At 42.4% G+C, this 23,010-nt stretch overlaps 1 protein-coding gene across 1 annotated transcript in view; it reads right to left on the bottom strand.

The window, feature by feature from the left end:
- The window catches only part of EGFL6 (EGF like domain multiple 6), a 65,664-nt gene that overhangs the window by 4,447 nt on the left and 38,207 nt on the right, over positions 1–23,010 (bottom strand). The window contains exons 8-10 of the mRNA XM_030551994.1: positions 18,304–18,621; positions 4,686–4,766; positions 2,857–2,943 (exon numbers count right to left, since the gene is read on the bottom strand). Of these exons, the coding sequence (XP_030407854.1) occupies positions 2,857–2,943; positions 4,686–4,766; positions 18,304–18,621 (486 nt within the window). The remainder of the gene's footprint in view (positions 1–2,856; positions 2,944–4,685; positions 4,767–18,303; positions 18,622–23,010) is intronic.

Below are 23,010 nucleotides of genomic sequence, written 5' to 3'. Positions count from 1 at the left end.
GTGATTGATTGGGAGCAAACATCATATTAGTTCCATTGTTTTGGGATGAGGTATTCCTGGGAGGGAATTAGCTAGATGGAAAGGCACAGGAAGGGAGAAGGGACATGGAAGGGAAAAGGGTGAGGGGGAAAGAGGAAGGGAAGGAAGGACGAGGATATGAAGGCCAAGTGGAGAAAGGCTGAGGTAAGGAGACTGTGAGGGGGAGCATGGGAGATAGCTGTACCAAATGGCCAATCAATACAAGGAAGAGAATGTCCAGAGTGAAAACTGTGGTGTGTGACAGGGAATTAAACCCCCCACAGATGGCTTGGGTCAGCTGACTCGGGCTCACAAGGCTTGGGCTGAAAGGCTGTAAAACTGCCATGTATACATTTGGGCTCTGCTTGGGGCCCAAGCTCAGAGACCTGTGAAGGGAGAGTGTCGAGCCTGGGTTCCAGCCTGAGCCCAAACAGCTACGTACCAGTTTTACAGTCCCCAGCCTGAGTGCCCAAATCATCTGACCCAAGTCAGTTGTGGCTGTGGCATGGGTCTTTTATTTCAGGGTAAACATACGGAGTGGCCTGTCCTGCCCGTTTAAGAGCCAAGAGGCCCTGGGGCTAGCCAGCCATGCATAATTAGCCTTATCCTGCCTCACCTGAGCTGGGTGTAGGGCTTTAAAAGGGAGGAAGCTGAGCAGGCAGGGACTGGCTGTGGCAGTGAACAGTTGAGCTTGGTTGTGGCTGAAGAGCTAAGCCACAGGACAAGAACTAATTCCTGTGGTGGGCTCCAGAACAAGGGGACAGGATCCAGGGAGGCAGTCCTGGGGCCAGTGTTCATAAGGAACAGAGAGCTGAAGAAGAGTCCAAAAGGGATGAGAGGCTCAAGCCTAGAGAGCAGTGAAAGATGTTGGGTAATGTTTAATCTTGTTTGTAGTTTTGGAGTTCTACTGAGGGGCTGTGGGACAAGCTCTGGGACCTACTGCTCTGCAAAAGGAGAATGAAGTTCTGTTTGATTTGGAAGGACTTTGTTGCCAGACCAGGGGAGCCAGGCAAAGGGACTTTGAAGAAGCCAGCTGAGAGAAGCCAGTTACAGCTGAACTTGGATACCCTAGAAGGGGACTGACCTGGCCGGAGGTCAGAAGCCCCAGACAGAGAAAGGCCATTGCAAGAGAGAATCATAGACTTTAAGGTCAGAAGGGACCATTATGACAATCTAGTCTGAACTCCTGCATAGCAGACCCAGAATCTCACCCACCCACTCCTCTTTCAAACCCCTAACCTATGTCTGAGCTATTGAAGTCCTCAAATCGTGGTTTAAAGACTTCAAGTTGCAGAGAATCCTCCAGCAAATGACCCGTGCCCCATGCTGAAGAGGAAGGTAAACCCCCCCCAGGGCCTCTGCCAGTCTGCCCTGGAGGAAAATTCCTTCCCACCCCAAATATGGCAATCAGCTAAACCCTGAGCATGTGGGCAAGACTCACTAGCCAGACACCCAGGAAAGAATTCTCTGTAGTAACTCAGATCCCATCCCATCCAACATCCCATCACAGGCAACTGGGCATATTTATCACTAATAGTCAAAGATCAATTAATTGCCAAAATTAGGCTCTCCCATCATACCATCCCCCCATAAACTTATCAAGCTTAGTCTTGAAGCCAGATATGTCTTTTGCCCCCACTGCTCCCCTTGGAAGGCTCTTCCAGAACTTCCACCAAGCCCAGCAGCACCATAATCTAGCCACATGCACTGGCAAGCACGACCTTTCTGTATACGTGGGCCTTGCTCTGTGGCTGGACCCTATAACATGGAGCAATAGGACATCAACAGTGTGAGCTGGTCCCTGTTGCGATACCTTCTGCAATATATTTTTGTATCAACAAGAATATATCTAATCACTTTAGGTAACGTTTTCAGCCATGCTTGTTTGTTATCTGAATACAAGAACAATAATCACATGTAGCACTCACAGAATGTTTTGTCATGTTTTACCAGGGTCTGGAATAATATTCGTTATATGTCTATATGGTTTTGAATAGTACCCTACCATCATCTCTCTGTCAGGAGTGGAATACTCTTACTCTTTGCTATCTTAACTTGTAGTGTTTGGCAATTCTGAACTGTTACCACAGTCACTTGTCTTCAATAAACGTGACTATAAACTTGAAATTAAGGGGAGATGTGTGGTTAAATTCCCTAGCTGTCTGTGGAAAGTCTCAACTGACATCTCCAATACTGTACAGATTGTCTTTTAGACCTTGTCTCTCTTACTACTTTTCTTTAAATTCAGTTGTGCTGAAATAGGTTGTGAAGTATCCATTGCCCCAAAATAGATTAAAACAACTTCCCACTCATCCAAAAAACCCTCCTCTTTCTATTTTTTTTTAAAATGTTTTGCATTTTTCCCCACCAAACCTAAAACACTGATTGGAATTCCAACACCTGATTACATCCAGTTTCTTATTTTTGGACTAGAAACTCATAGGCGTCAACTCCATGGGTGCTCCGGGCCTGGAGCACCAATGGGAAAAAAATAGTGGGTGCTCAGCACCTACCAGCTACCTCCTGAACAGCTGTTTGGTGGGCCTCACTGAGCAGCTCCTCTCCTTTCCCCCCACCATGCCTCCTGTCTGCCGCCAGTCAGCTCTTAGGCAGTGGGTGGGAGGCACAGGAGCAGGGGGTGCTGAGGGGAAGGAGCGGGGAGGGGTGCAGTGGGGGCAGGAAGAGGCAGAACAAAGGTGGGGCCTTGTGGGAAAAGACAGAATGGGGGTAGGGACTTGGGGCAAAGCAGGGATGGAGCACACCTGGGGAAAGGTGAAAGTTGGTGCATATGTAGAAACTATAAAATTAAATCTTAGCAACAGTATGTATTTTCAATACCATTATCTCGATCAGCAGGATTCCAGTCAAAGTCATCGTCAGTATCCTGTTTCCAGTTACAAATCCCTTCACTGAAGCTGCAATCAACTGAAAAATTTGAAAAACATCATTTGAGGAAAAAGAGAAAAAAGGGAATACCCTTTATTATGATGTGACTCTGTTATGAAGTTATGTTTGAATAGGTAATAAAATTATCCCATATCTGCATTCAAATAGTATTGACCTAGATTAAACCCCATAAAGGTATAACATTTAGAATTAATGTAGCAATTCGTACCTTAACTCTTAATATTATCTGCAGTGGTTAGTAACTAAAAGAGTCTCCCACCTGCACATGATTTCATTCTGTTTTTTGTTCACTGCTGGTTTCCTGGTGCAGTTTAAAGTGTTAGTTTTGAGCTAAAAAGCCTTGCATGACCTGGGACCTGCCATTTTGAGAAACTACCTCTCTCGTTATAGGATACTGCTGCAGTTTTGATCAGCTCTTTCCATTTAAAAGATAGCCATGACATCCTCTGTGAGGGGCCCTTGAGTTTGTAACTCTCTCCCCACGCAACACTTGGTTTGAAATAGCATTAATCTATTGACTTTTAGGGCATACCAAAAAGACCATATTGTTTGTCACACAACATAGACTTTCTAATTCTGTATTTGTAATTTGTACAACTTAAAAGAAATGAAATAATTACTGCACTGTACAATGCAGTATACAAGCACAGTGGGCCAGATTCAGAATAGTGTATCAGCCATTCCTCTGAGTTTCCTAACTTTTGTGGCTTTAAATTAAACCATTCCAGTTCTTTTAATGTACTTTATTATGGGGCTGAGAGAGAGGATTCAGAAGGCATTATCTCTGGTGCTTATCATTACTGTAAATGCCCATTTTCACATGATTACAGCTTTCTGGAAAAAATATTATCATTTGGGCTGAAATGTCTCATGCTTGTTCTCAGACAAAAAGTATGGTGGGTTTTTGTTCATTTTTAAGATTTGGTAAAATGTCACTGGGTTATTTTTTACTCAAATCCTACCCTTGAAAGACACTCAAACTTCAGCTAGCCCCAAATTCTCATCCCGCTGCCCAGCCTAAGTAACTGCGTTGAGTGCTCAATAGCTCCACAGGAGACCTTTCCTCCAGCTACGCAGCAAGACCTGTGCAGCACTTAGTATGTAGTTGCCTTCCTGCAACCCCTCTAGCCCACCACATGGGTTTGAGCTTTCTCCACACCTCTCAGCATCAGGCCCTTAAATATCTTCAACTTCCTGGTGTCCCCAGTATGCCCACATCATGTTTGTAACTGATAGTTGCAGGGTTGGCTCCAGTGTTTTTGCCTCCTCAAGCGGCCAAAAAAAAAAAAAGAAAAAAAAGCTGCAACCGGCGGCAGCTCTACTGCCGCCGTTTCATTCTTCGCGAGCAATTCAGCTGCAGGTCCTTCCCTCCAAGAGGGACTGAGGGACCCTGCTGCCAAAGAGCTGTACATGGCCAGCCCAAGCTCCTGCTTGCTGTGCTGGTGCCTGGAGCCAGCTCTGGATAGTTGGTTTCACCTTCCTCAAGAGCGCTGAACAGGTGAAAATCAGGTGGTCAAATCAACCATGATCAGTTTATGACACATACAGAGTGGGTCCTGTTGACCCTAGGTCCCTCCCATCCTTTTTTATGTTCTGCCTACTGCAAAGTTGCAGTGCCATGTGTTATAATTCCCAGCCACTACTGGTGTTCTCTGCAGCCACAAGCTTGGTTTGAAACAGGAGAGGTAGGGGGGAAAAGGGTGCCAAGAAAACAAACACTGCGAAGAAAATCAATACTGTAGCAAATAATAATAATTTACCTTCCTGCTCTGGTTTTGATGCTGGAACTTTTCTCTGTGCCAGGACAGGACCAAAGGCAGCTGCCTCTTTAACCTTAGGAACTAATTAACAAAAAAAACCTTGTCAGTGCCAAATAATTTACAGGGAGCAGAGAATTAAACTGTTTCAGCATATTAATTGCCATCATATAGGTTTCATGATGTAATATGTTTACCAGCAACAGTACAAACCCAGACACCTAGCCACCAGTTAGGTACCAACTTTAAAAAAACAACAAGCTTTTAATATTGACCAAGCTATCAAATAGAATGTGCCTAAACTGCTAACTTCCACCACCTTATATTTTACCCTGGAGCCGAAAGAGCAACGGAGTCAAGTATCCATGAACATGCTATTTTTTCGACGTCATGATCAAACCCCTCTTGCTGCAACGCTTAGCCCTGTGATTAAAGCACATAAGCTGTGGAATACAGCAAAGTCAATGACATCGTGATTTGACAGCAAATTAAAAACAGTAGCCATAGAAAACTCAAGATGTTAAAAATTTCACCAAAGCCATAAAACATTATAGGCTCAGTTGTGCTTTGAATGTACAGCCCTGTGTTAGGTCAGTGGCAAGTGCCCTGCCAGCGTAGGAGCTCTAGGAGGCATTGTATCTACAGAGGCACCACCTGTTAGAAGGTACAGTGCCTGCACCCCTCCATGTCTGACCGGCTCTGCTGGCCATAGCCCTGCCTTCTTTGTGATGTCTGGAATCAATTAGCACGTTTACTGCAGCATTGGAGATAGGCGATGTGTTCTCTGTTATCCATATCAATGTTGTTCCATGCACTGTCCAACATGGGGTGCTCAGACAAGTCACGGTGCTTTCCTCAGCATCAGACCAAGAGATGGAGCCAAACTCCCTTCAACTTGCATGATCTACACCTCTCTGAGGAACTGGAAAACTGAGATTGTTTTCAACTGATTGTCAGCCTGATGTACCGTAAGTATTTTTGACAATTTGGGATACAGTCTGTAGTTGTTTTGCACTATTTTAAGTGATTACGAGAAGAGGAGCAGTGCTATTGTAGAAGACAGGTGGCTCTACATAGAAACAGTACAACTACTCACAAATGACATGATAAAGAATTCAGCTTCCAGTGATGGAGGATATAATAATGCATATATGATAATATTAAGAGCTTGAATGTACCACTTTAAGGGTGAAAAAACCTTGAATTATTGCTTCTTAACAGTGTTGGCTGGACAGTTCTCTAGGCAGGAGTCCATTAGTTATCCACAGAACACATGCAACGTAGTGAAGAGAATTTCAGGTTTCCTTTACGCTGCCAGATAACAGGAGGTACAGAAACTATAAAATCGCTTATCCATGCTTCAGGATTATATTGACAGGTTTCAAACTAGCAGCCGTGTTAGTCTGTATCCGCAAAAAGACCAGAAGTACTTGTGGCACCTTAGAGACTAACACATTTATTTCAGCCCACGAAAGCTTATGCTAAAATAAATCTGTTAGTCTCTGGTGCCACAAGTACTCCTGTTCTTTTTGCAGGATTATATTGTTCACCTACATTGTAATGTTTTAAAAACTATTTCTTTCCCATGCATAAACATGACATATAGTTTAGATCTAAGTTTGATCCTAGTATGTACCACTAATCTAGAGCCTGTTTCACCAAACACTAAGCATGTACTTGAGTCCACCTGCTTAAATGAATGGAGCCCCTAATGCCTTAACTATCTTCTGAATCTCTCTCTTACTGCCAAAGTGACAAAAAGATTTTCCTGTACCTAAGGGTATGGCTACACTTGCAGCTGTGCAGCGCTGGGAGTTAAAGCTGTCTTCGTACAGCTGTGTAGGGAAAGCGCTGCAGTGTGGCCACACTGACAGCTACCAGCGCACTGTTGTGGCCACATTTGCAGCATTTGCAGCGGTGTTGGGAGTGGTGCATTATGGGCAGCTATCCCAGCGTTCAAGTGGCTGTTACTTGCTTTTCAAAAGAGGGGGGTGGGGTGGAGTGTGACAGGGAGCATGGGGGAGACAGAGTGTGGATTTTTGGAGCTGACACTGTGTCAGATCCCTGCCTTGCAAGTTCCGACCCCTTCCCCCACCCATCTCTCATTCACTAAATGCAAATAGCCTTCTTCGTTTTTTTCCTCACCGACCAGATAAGCAGCTGCTCCGAAATGGACCCTCCCCTCCTCTCGCCGGCCGTGCTGCTTCTCTCCTCAAGCAAACACTAGCTGTGGACATTCCAAAGGGATCCCCCTGCCTGCCTCATTCACAGCAAACAGTAGCTGTGTTTGTTTTTTAGATAAGCAGCTCCAGGAGTTCACAACAAAACAAACAGAGGCATCACAACAAAACAAAGAGTTATCAGTCCTTAAAAGCATTGTAGGAAGGTTCCGGAGGTCAGTTACAGTGTAGTAAGATTAATCACTGTTTACACTGGCACCCCAGCGCTGCAGCACCAGCGCTGTTCTCTTTATTCCTCTCGTCGAGGTGGAGTACATGCAGTGCTGTAGCCAGGGAGATACAGCGCTGTATGTGCCTTGCCAGTGTGGACGGGGAGTAAGTTACAGCGCTGTAAAGCCACCACCAGTGCTGTAACTCTCAAGTGTAGCCAAAGCCTAAGTCTGCTTGAGGTTTGTGACAGCTGTTACTAAAAGAACCAATCCCACAATCCTGTGCCCCCATCAGAAAACACACACACATACAAATACGCCCTAAAGGCAGTTATAGAGGTGCCGAACTGAGCAGAGAATAGAGACGTTTGAAATGCTATGTGAACTTTGATGGATTGATTTGATATATTTATTTATTTATTTAAGTTTCTTTACTTAGGAACAAGTACATAGAGACTGGGTTTAAGGCCTGCAAAAACATTTTACTGTCATTCCACATATCTGGGTCCACCATTAACAAAAGGAGCTGAGACTCTATGACGCTGTCAAACTGAAAAAGCAACTTCAGTATGACCAGTCTGGAAGAGCAAAATGATTTTACTAAAGACAGGAGCTACCAGAATGATTTGTTTATTGAATTATCATACGCCTTCACTTGGGAGACATACATGCAAGTGTATGCAAAGTGTGCGGCAAATGCTCCAAGTGAAGAAGTGTGTAAATACAGGATAACAAGAAGGCAAACTTTGTCTCTGAGTATTTTTTGTTTTCAATGTCAAGTGTTACACTCAGGCTCTCATTCTGCAACTATCAGGTGCCTTCAGGGAATTACAAAAAAGTTTGTGATCTTCACACATAGTAGAGCATGTGAAAAGGAGAAGGACAAAAAGCTGCTTGCAAAACTTTTATACAAATACAAAAGTTCTGCTGACTTATACGGCTATGGTTATGTCAGGAGAATGTATCCTCTAGCCTGTCGTGGTAGGTAGCTATCTCTGGAACCAGAAGAGAAATTGTCATGTTCTTCATATGCCCAAATAAAGGCACATTCTTTCTGAAGTGCCCAGCATGGCCATTGCTTTTCAGAGTCTTTGCAGACCTCTGGTTAGGTGTTCAATGTTGTTATCGTCCATGACATTTTTTTTAAATGCAGCACCAATCTTGAGTAAGGCCCCTGTTCTAACAGGGCACCATGGCATTTCACAGATGACAGTATTAGTACATGAAGAACTCGGAGTTAAGGAGAATTGTGATTTCTGCACAATGAAACAATCAATCAGCACCACCAAGACTTAGGCTAGCTAGAGAATTGTATTTGATCAAAAATAGTAGGAATGACATAATGCAACACTGGAACAACCCTGAAAACTGCATTCACGGAAACACATTTTTAGCAACTGTTTCAGATAGTGAGGAAACAGTGCAGCCAAAAAAGGGAGATCAAACATTCTGCCATTATAAAAAGACTTGTACAAAGTGCCACCAAGGGAATTTAGGAATACTGTATGTGGTCAAGCAAATATCAAAAGTCCATCTGAAGAAAATGCCGGGGTTCAGTGCTTAGTGGCAGTGTTGCATATTATAGTGCAAAAGATGTAGGTTTGAGAGCCATCTCGTAAGCCATTGCTTGAGGCAGTGGATTTCTGAGTAGCTGTGTCAGTGGAGGTGACAGGGTGGCCCTCTAGAGAGATGGTGATCACGCTAGCTCACTTTGAGCACATCCTTCATTCCTATTCCAGCAGGGCCTTGGCACGAACCTTAGAGGAGCTTAGCTAGACACTGAAGGGTCAATGATCTAAAGATGACAAAAGCAGTGGGGAATTTTCAGGACTCTATGTGGAAAAGCATAGGTTGGACCAAACTACAGCATGAAAAAGCCAGAAGTAAAAATAAAAAAATACATAGTAAAATGAGAGAGTTCACTAGAATGTGATATGGAATCGGTGGAACAGTATTTTATAGAATGCTGTACAGAAACAGTACAACAGTACAGACAAGCGAGTCATTACAGAGCAAAAGGCACTCATCCAAAACAAAGATAAGTTTTCCTTTACCTGCACTTGGTTTCACTTCTTTTCATAAGCAACTACTGTACATATACTTATTTGTAGTACATTTTGTACTGACAGAAGTGTCATTTTGTTTTAAAAATAGGGTTTGGTTTATAATGTGACGGGATTTCTCTATTTTTCCTCCAGTAATGCATATGTTATCCTTAAAGTTTTAGTCTCTACCCACCTCTGCACACACACTTAAATATGATTATATTTCTTATATCTCATCTATGGTATCACAATGACCTCTTAATGAGGCAGCCAGCCTGGAAGAACAACTGCACAGCAGAACAGAAGCATTGCCATTTATTTAAGGGAACTGTAGTTTATTTTATTATTATTAATAGTAATATCATAAAACATAGGAGCCCCAGTAATGGACCAGGACCCCATTGTATAAGGCTCTGTACAAACACAGAACAAAAAGATGGTCTCTGCCTCAAGGGTTTTTCCTTGGTGTTACAGCTGTTTGTGCCTTTTTAGGGAATGGTGAATGCATTCTGAACAGGTAAGCAAATCAGTAGTTGATCATGTCTCAGTGTTGGAGTTAATGTAATTATAAAATGAGCATACAAAACTTTCATCTTGTGAAGCAAATAAATATGTATATTAGTTGTAATTACACACATTTCTAAATAGTCTGACACTATAATACAGGGACCTCTTACAAAATAGTACCTTCACCTACTCTCTTATGTTTGGGTCATATAACAGCCTTAGAAAACACAGTCATTGGCACTATTTTTCTTGCAATTTTCTCCATGAAGCATTTTAAACAGTAAAAAGCCTTGCAAAAATAAAATAATAAAATTAAGTTCCGCTGCCTAAATCTACAAAGTTGCCAGAAAATGTTTTAGAAACTCTAGAAAACCTTGAAGAATTACATACATATTGTATCACTATGTAAAAGAAATATACTCCATCTAGAGTTACCAACTGTCTAATCGCACACAAACCCAAACACCCCTTGCCCACCCCCTTCCCTGCCTCTTCAAGGCCATGCCCCTGCCCAGGCCCCTTCTCCGAGGCCCTGCCTCCACTCACTCCATCCCTCCCCCTGACCTCACTCACTTTCACCAGACTGGGGCAGGGTGCAGGAGGGGTCGGGGGCTCTGGGCTGGGACCAAGGGGTTTGAAGTGTGGGAGGGGGCTCTGGGCTGAGCCTGGGGCAGGGGGTTAGGGTACAAGAGGGGGTGAGGGGTGTAGGCTCTGGGAGGGAGTTTGGATGCAGGAGGGGGCTCAGGGCTGGAGCAGGGGGTTGCGATACAGGCTCCATCCAGGTGGTGCTTACCTTGGGCAGCTCCTGGAACTGACCAGCATGTCCAGCTCCTAAGTGGAGGAGCCAGGCAGCTCAGCGCATTGCCCCTGCCCACACGCACTGTCCCCGCAGCTCCAATTGACTGAGGTTTCTGGCCAATGGGAGCTGCGACACCAGCACTTGGGGCAGAGGCAGCGTGTAGAGATCAACTGGCCGCCCCTGTGCCTAGGAGTCAGAGGGATGTGCCCGTCGCTATGGGAGCTGCATGGAGCCAGGGCAGGTAGGGAGCCTGCCTTAGCCCTGCTGCGCCAACCGGACTTTTAGCGGCCTATTAAAATCTCCCGGATTCGTTTCAGTAACCACTGGGAGATTGATTCCGATTCTGGGAGACTTCCAGCCAATCCAGGATGGTTGGCAACCCTACTTCCATGTCTGTTGGCACCATCACTGTCCATCTCCCAGATGGCTTCATTTGCCAGATGGCTGACATTATTGCATTTATCTAGTTGTGGAGTGCACTTGTAGTGGGTCAACAATCAAAGAAGAATAAAACTAGTGAAAAACAACCTGCTTAGCTGAGATGCTTCAATTGTGATTCAGAACATAATAATGTAGAATCTGTGAGAGAAAACTATTGTTTTCAATATTGTGAAAAAAGAAAAAGGAAACCAAAACCTTCTTAACTTTTGGTGCAAGTGAGTCAAGAGGTCCTGTCATTTTCACAGTATGCTAGGCCATTTTGTGGTTGTGTTTTAAACACTATATTTCCATAAACTGATGCAGTTAATGTAGATCATGAGATTCAGCACACATTAATGGCACCGCTCTCTATACCTTATTCAGCATAGAAGATGGACAGTGCTCCTTTAATGGACTGCTGTTCAAAATTCTGTTTTCCCCTTATTGCATGGCCCAAGCTATATCTACAGCACAGTATCCAAATCCTGCTCTGAAGGATTTCAGGTCTCAGAAAATGAGGGACAATCCATCAGTGACAAGTTTATCTTAAGTGATTTGCCTAGCATCACATAGGAACTCTGAAGCAGAGGCAGGGATAGAACTCAATTCTCCTGGGCAGCATTCAGCCCCCTTATCTATCAGTCCATCCTTTCTTTTCCTGCAGTCCCCTGCCTCAGCTGCTACATACCTTCCAACATCTTCAACAAATGAAGCAGGGACCCTTCAGACAACAGTCTCTCTATGGATTCATCCCCAGAGCAGGTCTATTTTGTGCATATTGTGGCATTTCACTTTTGTGTGCTTGACATTGCAAATTTTAAATTATACACCTACAACAATATTAAAAGACCATTTTAAAGGGTGGCTATCAAGGTTGATAGGCCCTATGTTTGTTGTAACTGGCCTGGGCCATTCTTAATCATTTCAATCTCCATATGGTATTTCTGTTTTATTTCTCTGCTACTCCTTACACAACTGATCCATTATGCATAAGTGATCTACTGTACCTTCATGTAAACCAGTAATTCTCAAACTTATTTGATGCACCCCCTTCTTTGTGCCTGTAGTAGTTTATGCCCCTCCCCTTCACCACCCAAGTACACATACCGATTTTAAAAAAAATCAACATGCAACTCTCACTAAATACTAAAAACAGTAAGGCATTGATTCAAACAGGGCCAATGATCCATTGTGATAAGAGCACTCCTCTCCCCTTTCTCCCGAGTGCCTCCTGACCCCACGAAACATCTGATTTGCGGCAGGCGGTAAGTGCTGAGAGGAAGGGGGAGGCACTGATCGGTGGGGCCCGCCGGTGGGCAGAAGGCACTGGGGGGAGGTTCTGGTAGAGGTGCTTCTGGTGGCTGTCGCTCGCCTCCTCACCACCCCCTGCCCGCCACTCTCCTCATTGCCATCCATCTGCCTGCCGATTGCCTCCCCATTCACCTCCTCACTCTACTTGCCTGCCCGCCTCACCTCCCTTCCCCACAAAGCATGGGCTGCCCTGATTCGCTATATACAAGGGACAGATCTGCCTACATTGTTTGGGGGCAGTGGAGTAGAACTTTTGTGAATTCTGATTCTGAGCTTTAGACACCTGAAGAGGCAGTTAGGTGCCTAAATTCTTGTGTGAATCTAACCCGTAGGCTCCTAAGTCCCATTAACTTTCACTGAGACTTATGTTCCCAAGTCTCTTAGGCCCTATTGAAAATTTAACCTTATTCTGTAAGATTTTTGATTGTTTATTTGAGGAAATTACTCACTGGCGTTCCCAAATTAAATGGAATTCTGTCTTAAAGGGATGCAGAAAAAAACCTGAATAATCTATGTACCAGTTAATGGCACAGGAACACCAAGTAATCTCAGGAAATGACATTCCATCACAATGGCTTTGGCAGTGGAATGACACTGGTGAAAAGCTGGAGTAATGTAATAGTGAATCAGGCTCAATAATCCTATATTTGATGTATAATATATTATTTTAAAAATATATATGCAGAATTTTTCAATTTGAGCTTTTATTTAAGCAGAATACCATTTTCAGTTTTGACTTCAGCCTAGTCTGTTAGTATTTTCACACTGAGATCAAATAGACTGTGGCTTTGACTGTGTATTTTGTACGGTAGATAGAGGAAACACGTTAAATACACACTGGGAGTTAAACTAAGAACAAACATATGAGCAAATTATGACCAGACATATGAGAAAAAGTAAATGTTTCCTTGTGTTTGCATTAGAATTTGCTAAGAAAACACATGACAATTAAATGTTTTTCTTATGAACTAGTCCTTGGCAGCACATTTTATCAAATTAAATGATACTAGGTGACGTGTCGGTCCAAAAAGCCAGGCAGATAATAATCTGATACAAACCATGAGGTAACATGCAACTTCAAGAGATCATGATATTGCCTGAAAAGAACATTAAGGCTTTCAGAGAAAACAATAGAAGAAAGGAAATTCCATATTTTAAAAGCAGAAATGTATCCTGCTCCTTAAATATATGTAGAGAAACAGGAGGAAGTTAAGAACATGTTCTGTAGTGCCAAGGTCCTGGAGCTAATTAAACTCCACCTCAAATGAAGAGCAGTGCTTACATATGCCCATGTAGAGCTGGATGAAAATTTCCAGCTGAAACTTTTTTTTCCTCTGAAAAAATGCAGATTTGTGTTGATATTAGCAAATTATTTTTGCTGAAATGAGCCTTCCCACCAAACACACACATCGGAAATGTTGAAACAAGAAACATTTCGATTTTTCAGGCTAGATTTACAAGGGGATTTAGGTGCTAGTCACAAAACTGAGCAGGAGGAACAGAAGGACAAGCAGTCAGAAGATGAGCCATTAAGAAACAGGGAAGGTTGTGAAATAAATTTCTGATACAACAGAAGACTTTTCCCTTTTTTTTGTGGAAATATACAAAAACTAAATTTTGATCCCTATTAAGGCAGGGGAGAAAAACCTAGTGTATGTATGTACGGAAGTATATAGTACAGCCACTAGGAGCTTCTCAAAGATTGTCACTATACTGAATCCCTCTCCTATAAAAAGTAATTTGTTTTGGTAATATAGGATCATGCCTTTCCCAAAATTTTTCCTATGTTGACTTATCAACAGCACATATAATGAGAAAAATAAAAATATGTATTTATACAGTATGCATCTCTAAGCGAGCTATGTGCTCCTAAGCATCCAGCAATATCATAAAAACTAAAGTGATTTCGTAGTCCAAGGTTCAAGCAAATAAGGCCCTACATCAAGACTGGAGTTTATTATAAAAAAGTAGGTGAAATATAGTATTTGTACATTATGCAGGAATGGAAATACAATTAATATGTATATCCTGAACTGAAAGAAAGGTTGTTTGAATGCCACAAAAGGTAGAATCCCTGAAGTCCTGTTTATAGTAGGGATCAAATCAGAAAGCCATAAAAAGACCACACACACACACACACAGTCAGGCTCTGGACTGAGATTTATTGCATAGTACTCTTCCCATATACAGCAAGATGCCAATTTGGTTACCAGTACCCTTCGGCACAACAAAAATTCCTCTGCAGTATTCAGTATTTAAATACATTAAATTATTAATGGAAAGTTCAGCCAATTAGGATAGAACTGGAATGGCACACAGTACAAACACAAGCTCTGATTGTGCAGTTAGGTGTATGTGGACAGAGCCCAGCACCTGTGCAGAGTCTAAAGAAGCTGCGCATTAAAGTAAATGGAACTCTGTGCTGGGATCCACCTGGCCACATCGCCTGCCAGGTTCAATGAAGTGAATGCTGTGCACTCAAAAGCAATACAGAAATGTGAAAAGTGAGCACAACAAATTCATCCAGTTACTATTCTGAATCTTGAGCATGGTGTGTAAAATAAAATTAACTGGCACTTAAAAAAAAGTACCAAATATTCATCTGCTGGCATGATATGAAAAGTCTGGCAGTGATGGGAGAAGGATAACAAATAATAATAAAGAATTAATTTATATATAGCACTTATATAGTGCTTTTCATCAGTAGGTCACAAAGAGCTTTACAAATGAGGTCGGTATTATTAGCCTCATTTTGCAGATAAAGAAACTGAGGCACAAATAGATGATGGAACTTAGGAGCCAAAATCCCTTTTGAAAATGATATTTAGGCTCCTAAATCTTAGGCATTGCAACCCTGAGTGTAGCAATGCCTAAATACCTTCAAAAAACTGGGGTCCAAGTGGCATAGTCTGGAACAGAACCCAGGTCTGCTGAGCCCCAGTTCAGTGCTCTATTCACTAGGAAACAAGATGACCTAATAGTTCATTTCCATTACTAATTTCTAGGATTCGGTTATAATTGCATAACTCATTATTCAACCATTTGTTATAAAAATTCAGCAACTTTTTAAAAACAGAAGGAATAACATACTTCAAGAAATTATATTAGATACCTAAATTAATCAGGTGGATGAAATAATATGTTATTCTTACCTTCTCTGAAAGAGATCTTATTTTAGACACCCATGATTATTACTGTAGTTAGCCTGTTCTCAACAGCATCTTACGCAGATATTTTTCCTGAAGAAATTCATACTCAATAAACTTCTTTCTAAAAATATGTAGCTGGTAGGAAAAGGCCAAAAATTACTAAGGGATATTGCCCCTCAGCTGGAATGTATACTATATTATCTTATTTAACAACCTGTTATTTGAACTTCAAAGCCAAGCATCTGGATGTGTTTATGTATGTACTGTATGTCTCACAGTACTAAATGTTAGCTCTATCTATTCAGGGACTGAATTTCGTTCTGATCCATCATTCTGTTTCCTAAACAGCTTTGCTGACAAGCATTCCTAATTTGTGATATCTTGATAAAATTGAATTACTATGTTGCCCTAATTTCAACCACACTAGTTGGAGCTATATTCTCCCCCTAGCTCTTCCATGGCCTTCCATGTAGGCCCTGGAACAGGCCTGCATATGTGGTTGAGGTATTTCTGAAGCTTGTCCAAATCTTGGAACAGTTTTTCATTCATTCATTCAAGAAGTGCACTTCAGAGTCAAAAGGGCTTGGAGATTTGATCTGAATGAGTTTCTTCTACTCCACTGCACCTTTCCCCAGGGCTTTGTGAGTCAAAAAACCCCAGATCACCATAGCCTAAAATGTATATATATATATATAAAATCTATTCAGCTCTACAGTGACAACCAGTGATATCACCCAGCAATTACTGCCCTCCCAAAAATACTTGAATACTCATATTTCTTCTTCATTCATGTGTGACTGAAAGGAATGGGTCTTGCTCCTGCAGAAAGCAGATCCTCGGCAAATCACTCCTTTGTGATAAAAGACCCCACTGGCATATTATGGTCGATCAGCCTTCCAAAATCCTTCCCAATCTATCCCTGCTCAATTGAATAGGTCCATGAATGTGGGTCAACTTCCTCATAGGTGCAAAGGGAGCATGTAATGTGAGACTATGCTAGTCCCACCCAGGGACTGTGTTCATTAGAAAGCTGCATCGAATTAGAACACAATCTTAAGAAAAGTCAGAGTCTATCGGGGGTTCCCTAGAACCCTATGACAGGATGTTGAATACAACTCATCCCCTCTACACTGACTGCAAAGTTACAGTCAACACAACTCCTGAAAGTCATGTTCTGATGGTGTAATTTTCTAGTGGAAGCATGCATAAGGTAGCCTATTCAAGTGATTAGAGCATGAGACTACCACTCAGGAGACCTGGGTTCTATTGCTTATCCAGAGTGAGTAGGGACAAATCACTATGTGCCTCAGTTTCTTCACCTTTGTAAAGTATTTTGAGATCCTAACAGGGCTGACTCCAGGCACCAGCTTAGGAAGCAGGTGCTTGGGGCGGCCACTCCAGAGAGGGGAGGCACGTCTAGGTATTCGGCGGCAATTCAGCGGAGGGTCCCTCGCTCCCGCTTGGAGTGAGGGACCTCCCACTGAATTGCCACAGATTGTGATCATGGCTTTTTTTTGGGGGGAGGGGGGCTGCTTAGGGTGGCAAAACCCCTGGAGCTGGCCCTAGATCCTAAATTAACATATGCTGTAAGAGCTCAGTATTATTAATATGTGGTGGAATAGAAGGGCATTGAACAAAGGCCAGATTTCAGACTTCCTGTTGGCTCTGCTGCACAATCTTGTGTAATATTTGGATTTTATCCTCTGACTGAGCTGAAATATCCTCCAATTATCACTGAATCTTGAAAGGGTAATTTTAGGAGAGTAGTGCCTTTGGCAAGCAAAATAGTATTCTCAAATGTATTCCATGTTAATAAATGTATTTGTACTTGGGTTTATTGCTACTGCAATAGAAGACTTTTTGTTCTGACAGCAGCAAACATAACCTTTTCCTTAAAAAAAAAAAAAGCACTGATATTATTTGAAAGGGTTTCTTTGACACAAAAAGGGTTTCTTTGACACAAAAAGGGTTTCTTTGATTCTTTGTATCAACAATTCCAGTGCTGACTAAACTGAATATGTCTTCATAAATAATACCATGAACTGAAATAACTGAACTGAAATGCTTTGAGGGCTTGCTGAGGAAATATATGTACATCTTCCTGATGTCAGACTAGCGTTAGACGTTCCCATCCAAGCTCGACCAATGTTTTCAGCTGTATCCTTCTGATAAATTTCACCTGAGAAACTTTGTGATGTATAGCTAGTGACTTTTATATGACATGAATAACAATGATTCATGTTGAGTAAGCCTTGCTGTATGAAACACAAAGACATAAAACTCTGTTTTTCTTTTCTGTGTGATGCCTACTCACCATCTAGGATGACAAACATGGAATCAGAAAACTAACTTAATTTAGAGTTTATTCTGAAAAAGCAGCACAATTTGCCGGGGCTTTTATAGAGAGGATGGGAAAAAGCTATTAAGCTGCATTCCTTATTACTCTGCTTTGGCTGGGCTAGGTCTTCTGTTACAGCTGGAGGTTCTGGACTTATTAGTTATCTCAAAAAGGAATTCCACTAGATAGCTTTGTGAAACAGCCCTCCTCAAGAAATGTATCAAGAAAACAACATTTCTCCAACTCACTCTCTCATTTTCTCTCTCTCCACCGCTCCTAGCTTTTGTCTCTCTCACTGTACAGTCACCCTGTATTTAAGTTTATCTATTTCCCTTAGGCATTTTCAGAACACCCATCACTGAAGAAAGTAGATGCCAATGTACAACTGGTGTCACTAAAGCATATTATTAATGCCACTTGTTTATGTCTCCACTAATGGATCTGTTTTTAAACACCTAATTGTCTGATACCCTATAAAGGAGATTCAAAATTTTTAATCTTTAGATTATGTACCTGTTTACTTTTCCTCCTTTGCCAGTAAACACATGTAAAAGTGTATGATATATAATATTTGACTGTAATCTTGTTAATACTTATATGTACTTTTACATAAAAATCAGTGCAGATTCAGTCACGTAAATAAGAAATGATGGTAATACTTACTAAAGACATCTCCTCTAAGGCTTTGTTCATGGCCAATCTGGTTCTCAAGATCCTCTTGTTCTTCCTCCTCTTCCTCCTCTACAGCATCTTCAGGATCTTTCTCCTCTTCATCATAGGTCCCTCCAATGTAAACACCAACTTCATAGTCGAAGGGTGGCAAGTGAACTTTAGAAGCTGGTGTCATGGCTGGTTCTGGGATCACATTCTTGATCTCTTCATGTTTTTTCACACTGCTCTTGTGTGCAAGAAGTTTCTTGATTGTGTCCTTGATGGCTCCAGAGATTCTTGTGACTTCCTTCACCAAATTTTCAGGGATAACTAGAACCAATAATGAAATGTCAAATATACACTTGAAGTAACTGGACCACCCCAGAACCTTAGTGCTTTTGAACCGATAATATATGATCCACTGCAATTTTCAAAGAAACTATATGGCCACATTCACTGTTGTTATATGCAGGTGGTACATAGAGCTGAACCTGTGTATGCTAAACAGTGAACTTGGCCCATAGTACATACAACCTTTCCCCACTGTTTGATTACATTTTAGTGAAAATGTTCCAGTCTTATCTGCTGCAATTTAAAAAGCAATACTCAGTAGTGATGGGTGAATGTCAAAAAGTTCAATTCAAATGGACACCCAGACGTTCAAGGAGCTTATTTATCTAGATTATCATAACTTCCTGCTTTTGCAGGAGTCACCTAGAAGTTTTACACAAATATTCTGTCTCCAGAGATTTCCAGTATTTCTGCTGCCAGCTGGCCACACAATACCATAAGAACATCCAGTTTTGTGGTATTTTGAAACTTCTGCCATTGTCCAGAATCCAAAAACTACAGAAGCTGCTGGAAATGAAAAACCATGAGAGAGAGAGAAAGAGAAAATATTAACCAAGCTTTTTCAAACCAAACAAAGAGGGAATGGGATTGAATTCGGGGTGGTTTTGCCCATCCCTGCTACATAGTAGAGTATAATTAAGCCAAATATCATTTATACCTAGACAGAAAAGTACAAAGAACATCACTGGTAAAATTCCTAAGGGATGCTTTAAAATTTAAGCAGCAGCCCCATTTTTCATGCAACGTTTTCCTTGGCAATGTTTTGACCTCCTAACTTACATTTATTTCTTAATTTTTGTTTTTACATTCCTCTCTCCTGTCTCCATGAACTGCAAACTATGTTGGAATTGCACAAGTGGGGGGGCGGGGAGGGGAGCGTCCTCAAAAGCCCTCTGCTGCATTTCCAGGGGAAAGAGCAGCCAGGATTGCTATCACATCAATGGTGGGTTGGAAGAGAAGAGCAAATATTATCCTTTTGTGAGTGATGACACAGGTGAGGAGCAGGGTTATGGTAGAGGGGGAGATTGGGGCAAGTTTTGTGTGTTTGGGCCCGGGGTGGGGCGGGGTGGGGAGTGGGTTGATTATGTAAAGCTCAGATTTTGTTCCAAGTGCTTTTGTTTGGCTGCTTTTCTCCCCCTATGCAGATATTGGGGATTACTTTTCTCTGCACCTTATACTAATTCATACCCTTTATGCCAACCTTGGTGATGGGGGATCTGGCTTGGATGGACTAGCTCAGGGCTGGCTTTAGGCCGATTCCCCCGAATTGGGCCCCGCACCTAAGAGGGCCCCGCTATCCTGACCAGAGCACTGGGTGAAGTGCGGCAAGCCCCATGGCCCTGCTACCCCAGCCAGACCCCAGCAATCCCGTGGCCCTGCTACCCCAGCCAGAGCCCAGCAACCCTGCTACCCGCTTCCCCAGCAGAGTGCGGCAAGCCCCGTGGCCCCACTCCCCCGGCCAGAGCGCTGGCCTGAGTGCTGCAAGTCCCACAGCTCCGCTCCCCCGTCTGGAGCACGGCAAGCCTCACCACCCCCTTCCCCCGGCTGGAGAGCGGGCAAACAGCTCTAAGCACGCGGCCCCGCTCCTCCAGCCAGAGTGCGGCAATCTGAAGTGCCACTGAAGACTCTGAGCACCGCCTGCTGAGTACAACCCCCACAAATCGGGCCCCGCACTTGCTAAAGCCGGCCCTGGATTAGCTGACATCCCTTCGATGTAGGTGTTCACTGGGCAGAGGAGCTTTCACCTCTCTCCTTACTAAGGAAAACTTTTATACCTATTCTGAGATATAACATCTAGCGGGTGGGCCTCATCCTCTGTTATTGTTAAATGAAAGATTAGTTCTACCTAAAATACTTATATGCCCCCTATTACTGTAGCATCTGAAAGTCTTGCAAGCTTTAATGTATTTAACCTCACAACACCTCTGTGAGGTGAGGCAGTGGTATTATCCCCATTTTACAGCTGGGGAACTGAGTCACAGAAAGACAATGTCTTTTCTAACATTACAGAGGAAGGCTAGTGGGACATGGAATTGAACTGAGGACTGCTAAATCTTAGGCTAGAGCTCTAACCACCAGGCCACCCTTCCTAGTTGATAATAAAACACTGGCCCTCCATGATGTGACAAAGGATGAAATCCTGACTTCACACATATGGCAGAGATGTGGTGGGCTGACAACACAGGACCAACTTTGGCTAACTGATACCAGATGGATATGTGGTAGAGCATGAACTCAAGGGAATAATTAGGGAGGATGCCATGGCTCAACTGTTTATATCTGACCAAAAGCGCAGGAAAGCCACTGCCCCAAAATTACACCCGATAGTGCTTCTCCATGTGATCTGCAAGTCCCAAGAAAGACATGGGAACAAATCTGGTGATATAGATCACTCACTGATACAGCAGAAGTTCCTGTACAAGCTGAGGAAGTTCCTATTTATGGCATCAGAAGCACTGAGGGAGACAGTGCCTAAAGAGTTTTCAAATCCACACAGATAACAAGTCTTCCAAATCAGCTCAGGACTTCATGGCTGCCATGACAATCCTAGGATTATCCCATGTCATTGTATGCTCCACCCACACTGCTGACCACACTCTGAATCTGTTTGAGTTAGGAACATACATTGACATGCTTCTTCTGGTTTGAGTTCAGAGCCCCTCTCTCCTGTTGGGGTGAGGGATCTGCTTTCATGGTCTGCCCCTAGAGGTTAATGAGACCTGAGCGTTCTAGAGGAGAAGACTTTCTTGCTCAGAGAACACTCTCAGTAGCTTAGAAGAACTGTATTATAGTCTTTGAAGACATTGCGGGTCATGGGGGATGAAGGGTGAAGTTTCTTTTAGGAATTTGAGGAGTAGGAAGAAGTGGATATATTCCCCTTTGTGTCTGCTGCCTAGTGGTTGTATATCTGGGGAGGGGTATGCTGTTTTGAATTTATGATTTTTGAATTGCATTTTTAATTGATGGCAAGGATATCTAGAATCTGGGACAGGTTCTCTTTTCTGTGTGTTTCTTTAAATAGTAGCGACAGAAAAAAAATCAGCAATTACACATAAAATAATTAAATGTGTAACATGGAGAGTAGAGGAAAAGGTAGAGAGATCACATCAGCTCCCCTTTAACACATTGCTATTAGTCTGAATTTGTCCCTTTTTCAAAAGCCCAAAAGTGGCTCCATTTCTTTTTCAATGAACTGTCCCACATAGACAAAAGCAGTTTCTCTGGGAGGTACTTAGTGATGTATTCAGGTTTTATGAGGCTGCAGCTGCAGATATAAAGCAAACCAGTGCCAGTATAAATAAATCAAAATCTCAGATGTTATTTTTCTTTCCTTTGGATAATAGTTCCAAGCTCATTTCCCATACATCTGCATGTCATGACTTTCTTAATGTGCTGCTTAGCAAGCCTTCCCCCTGGAGGATGGTGCTATAAAGAACGTACTGTATAATTTAGCTGATATGGTTCGCTGAGTCTTTACTCAGAACGCAGCAAGAAAAATTAACAGGAAAACCCCATTCCCAACAAATTTCCTCTCAACAATCAGTAACACAAAACTCCAGCCTTTTAATAAAGAGCCTATGGAGGTTTTCAAGTCAAGTCTGACTGCCCGGCAAACCTGAACATCTGCTTTCAGTTTCTGCTTTGAAGTCTTCCTGTTGAAATGAAAAATTCTTATAGCTCAACCTAATAACCTTTATGGTACCAGAAAACCAACTCTCCTATTTACAGAAGAAAATAAGGGCAAGGAAACCAACCTACAGATGTGATAAAAATATGAGGACAAAGGTGCATGGTCCACACACCTTTTTGGTTTGTAATAATATTATGAAAAGCTGCATATTCTCATTTTTGAATCACAGGTGAATGGAGATTGGGCTGGGGGCAGCTTTTTGGAGATATCACTAATTCTTTTTCCAATCTGATTCCTGTCGTAAAGTAACCTAAGGTGTTAAATTTAAGTCTTCTGAAGTCTGGATGTCAGCAACAGCTGGAGGGGTCCTAACCCATATTCATCTGGAAAATCCTATAGTCCCACAACATGTTCTGTAGAATCTACTGTCATCAGAGTTTGCTAACTTCCACATATGCACATCACAGGAAGGAACAGCCTGAGTCTCTGAGAACATGGAATGCAGTGGAGAAAGCCAAAGGCCAAACTGCTTAAGACTAAGACTGAGAGGCTGGAATTTTTGAGAAAAACCCTCAATATATAATCCTATATTTATTGAACACAAACTTTCATGCATTTATCAACAACTTTGATCCATTTCTCCTGTGCCATTCTTTATAAACCTCATATCTGGCAGTATGTAGATTAGTACCTGTCAGTCATTCTTTTACATTTTGTTTATAAATGCTCATATGAAA

This window comes from Gopherus evgoodei, chromosome 1 (genome assembly GCF_007399415.2).
Source record: "Gopherus evgoodei ecotype Sinaloan lineage chromosome 1, rGopEvg1_v1.p, whole genome shotgun sequence".
In the NCBI taxonomy this organism is placed as follows: domain Eukaryota; kingdom Metazoa; phylum Chordata; order Testudines; family Testudinidae; genus Gopherus; species Gopherus evgoodei.
This window is presented reverse-complemented; position numbering and strand designations above follow the sequence as displayed.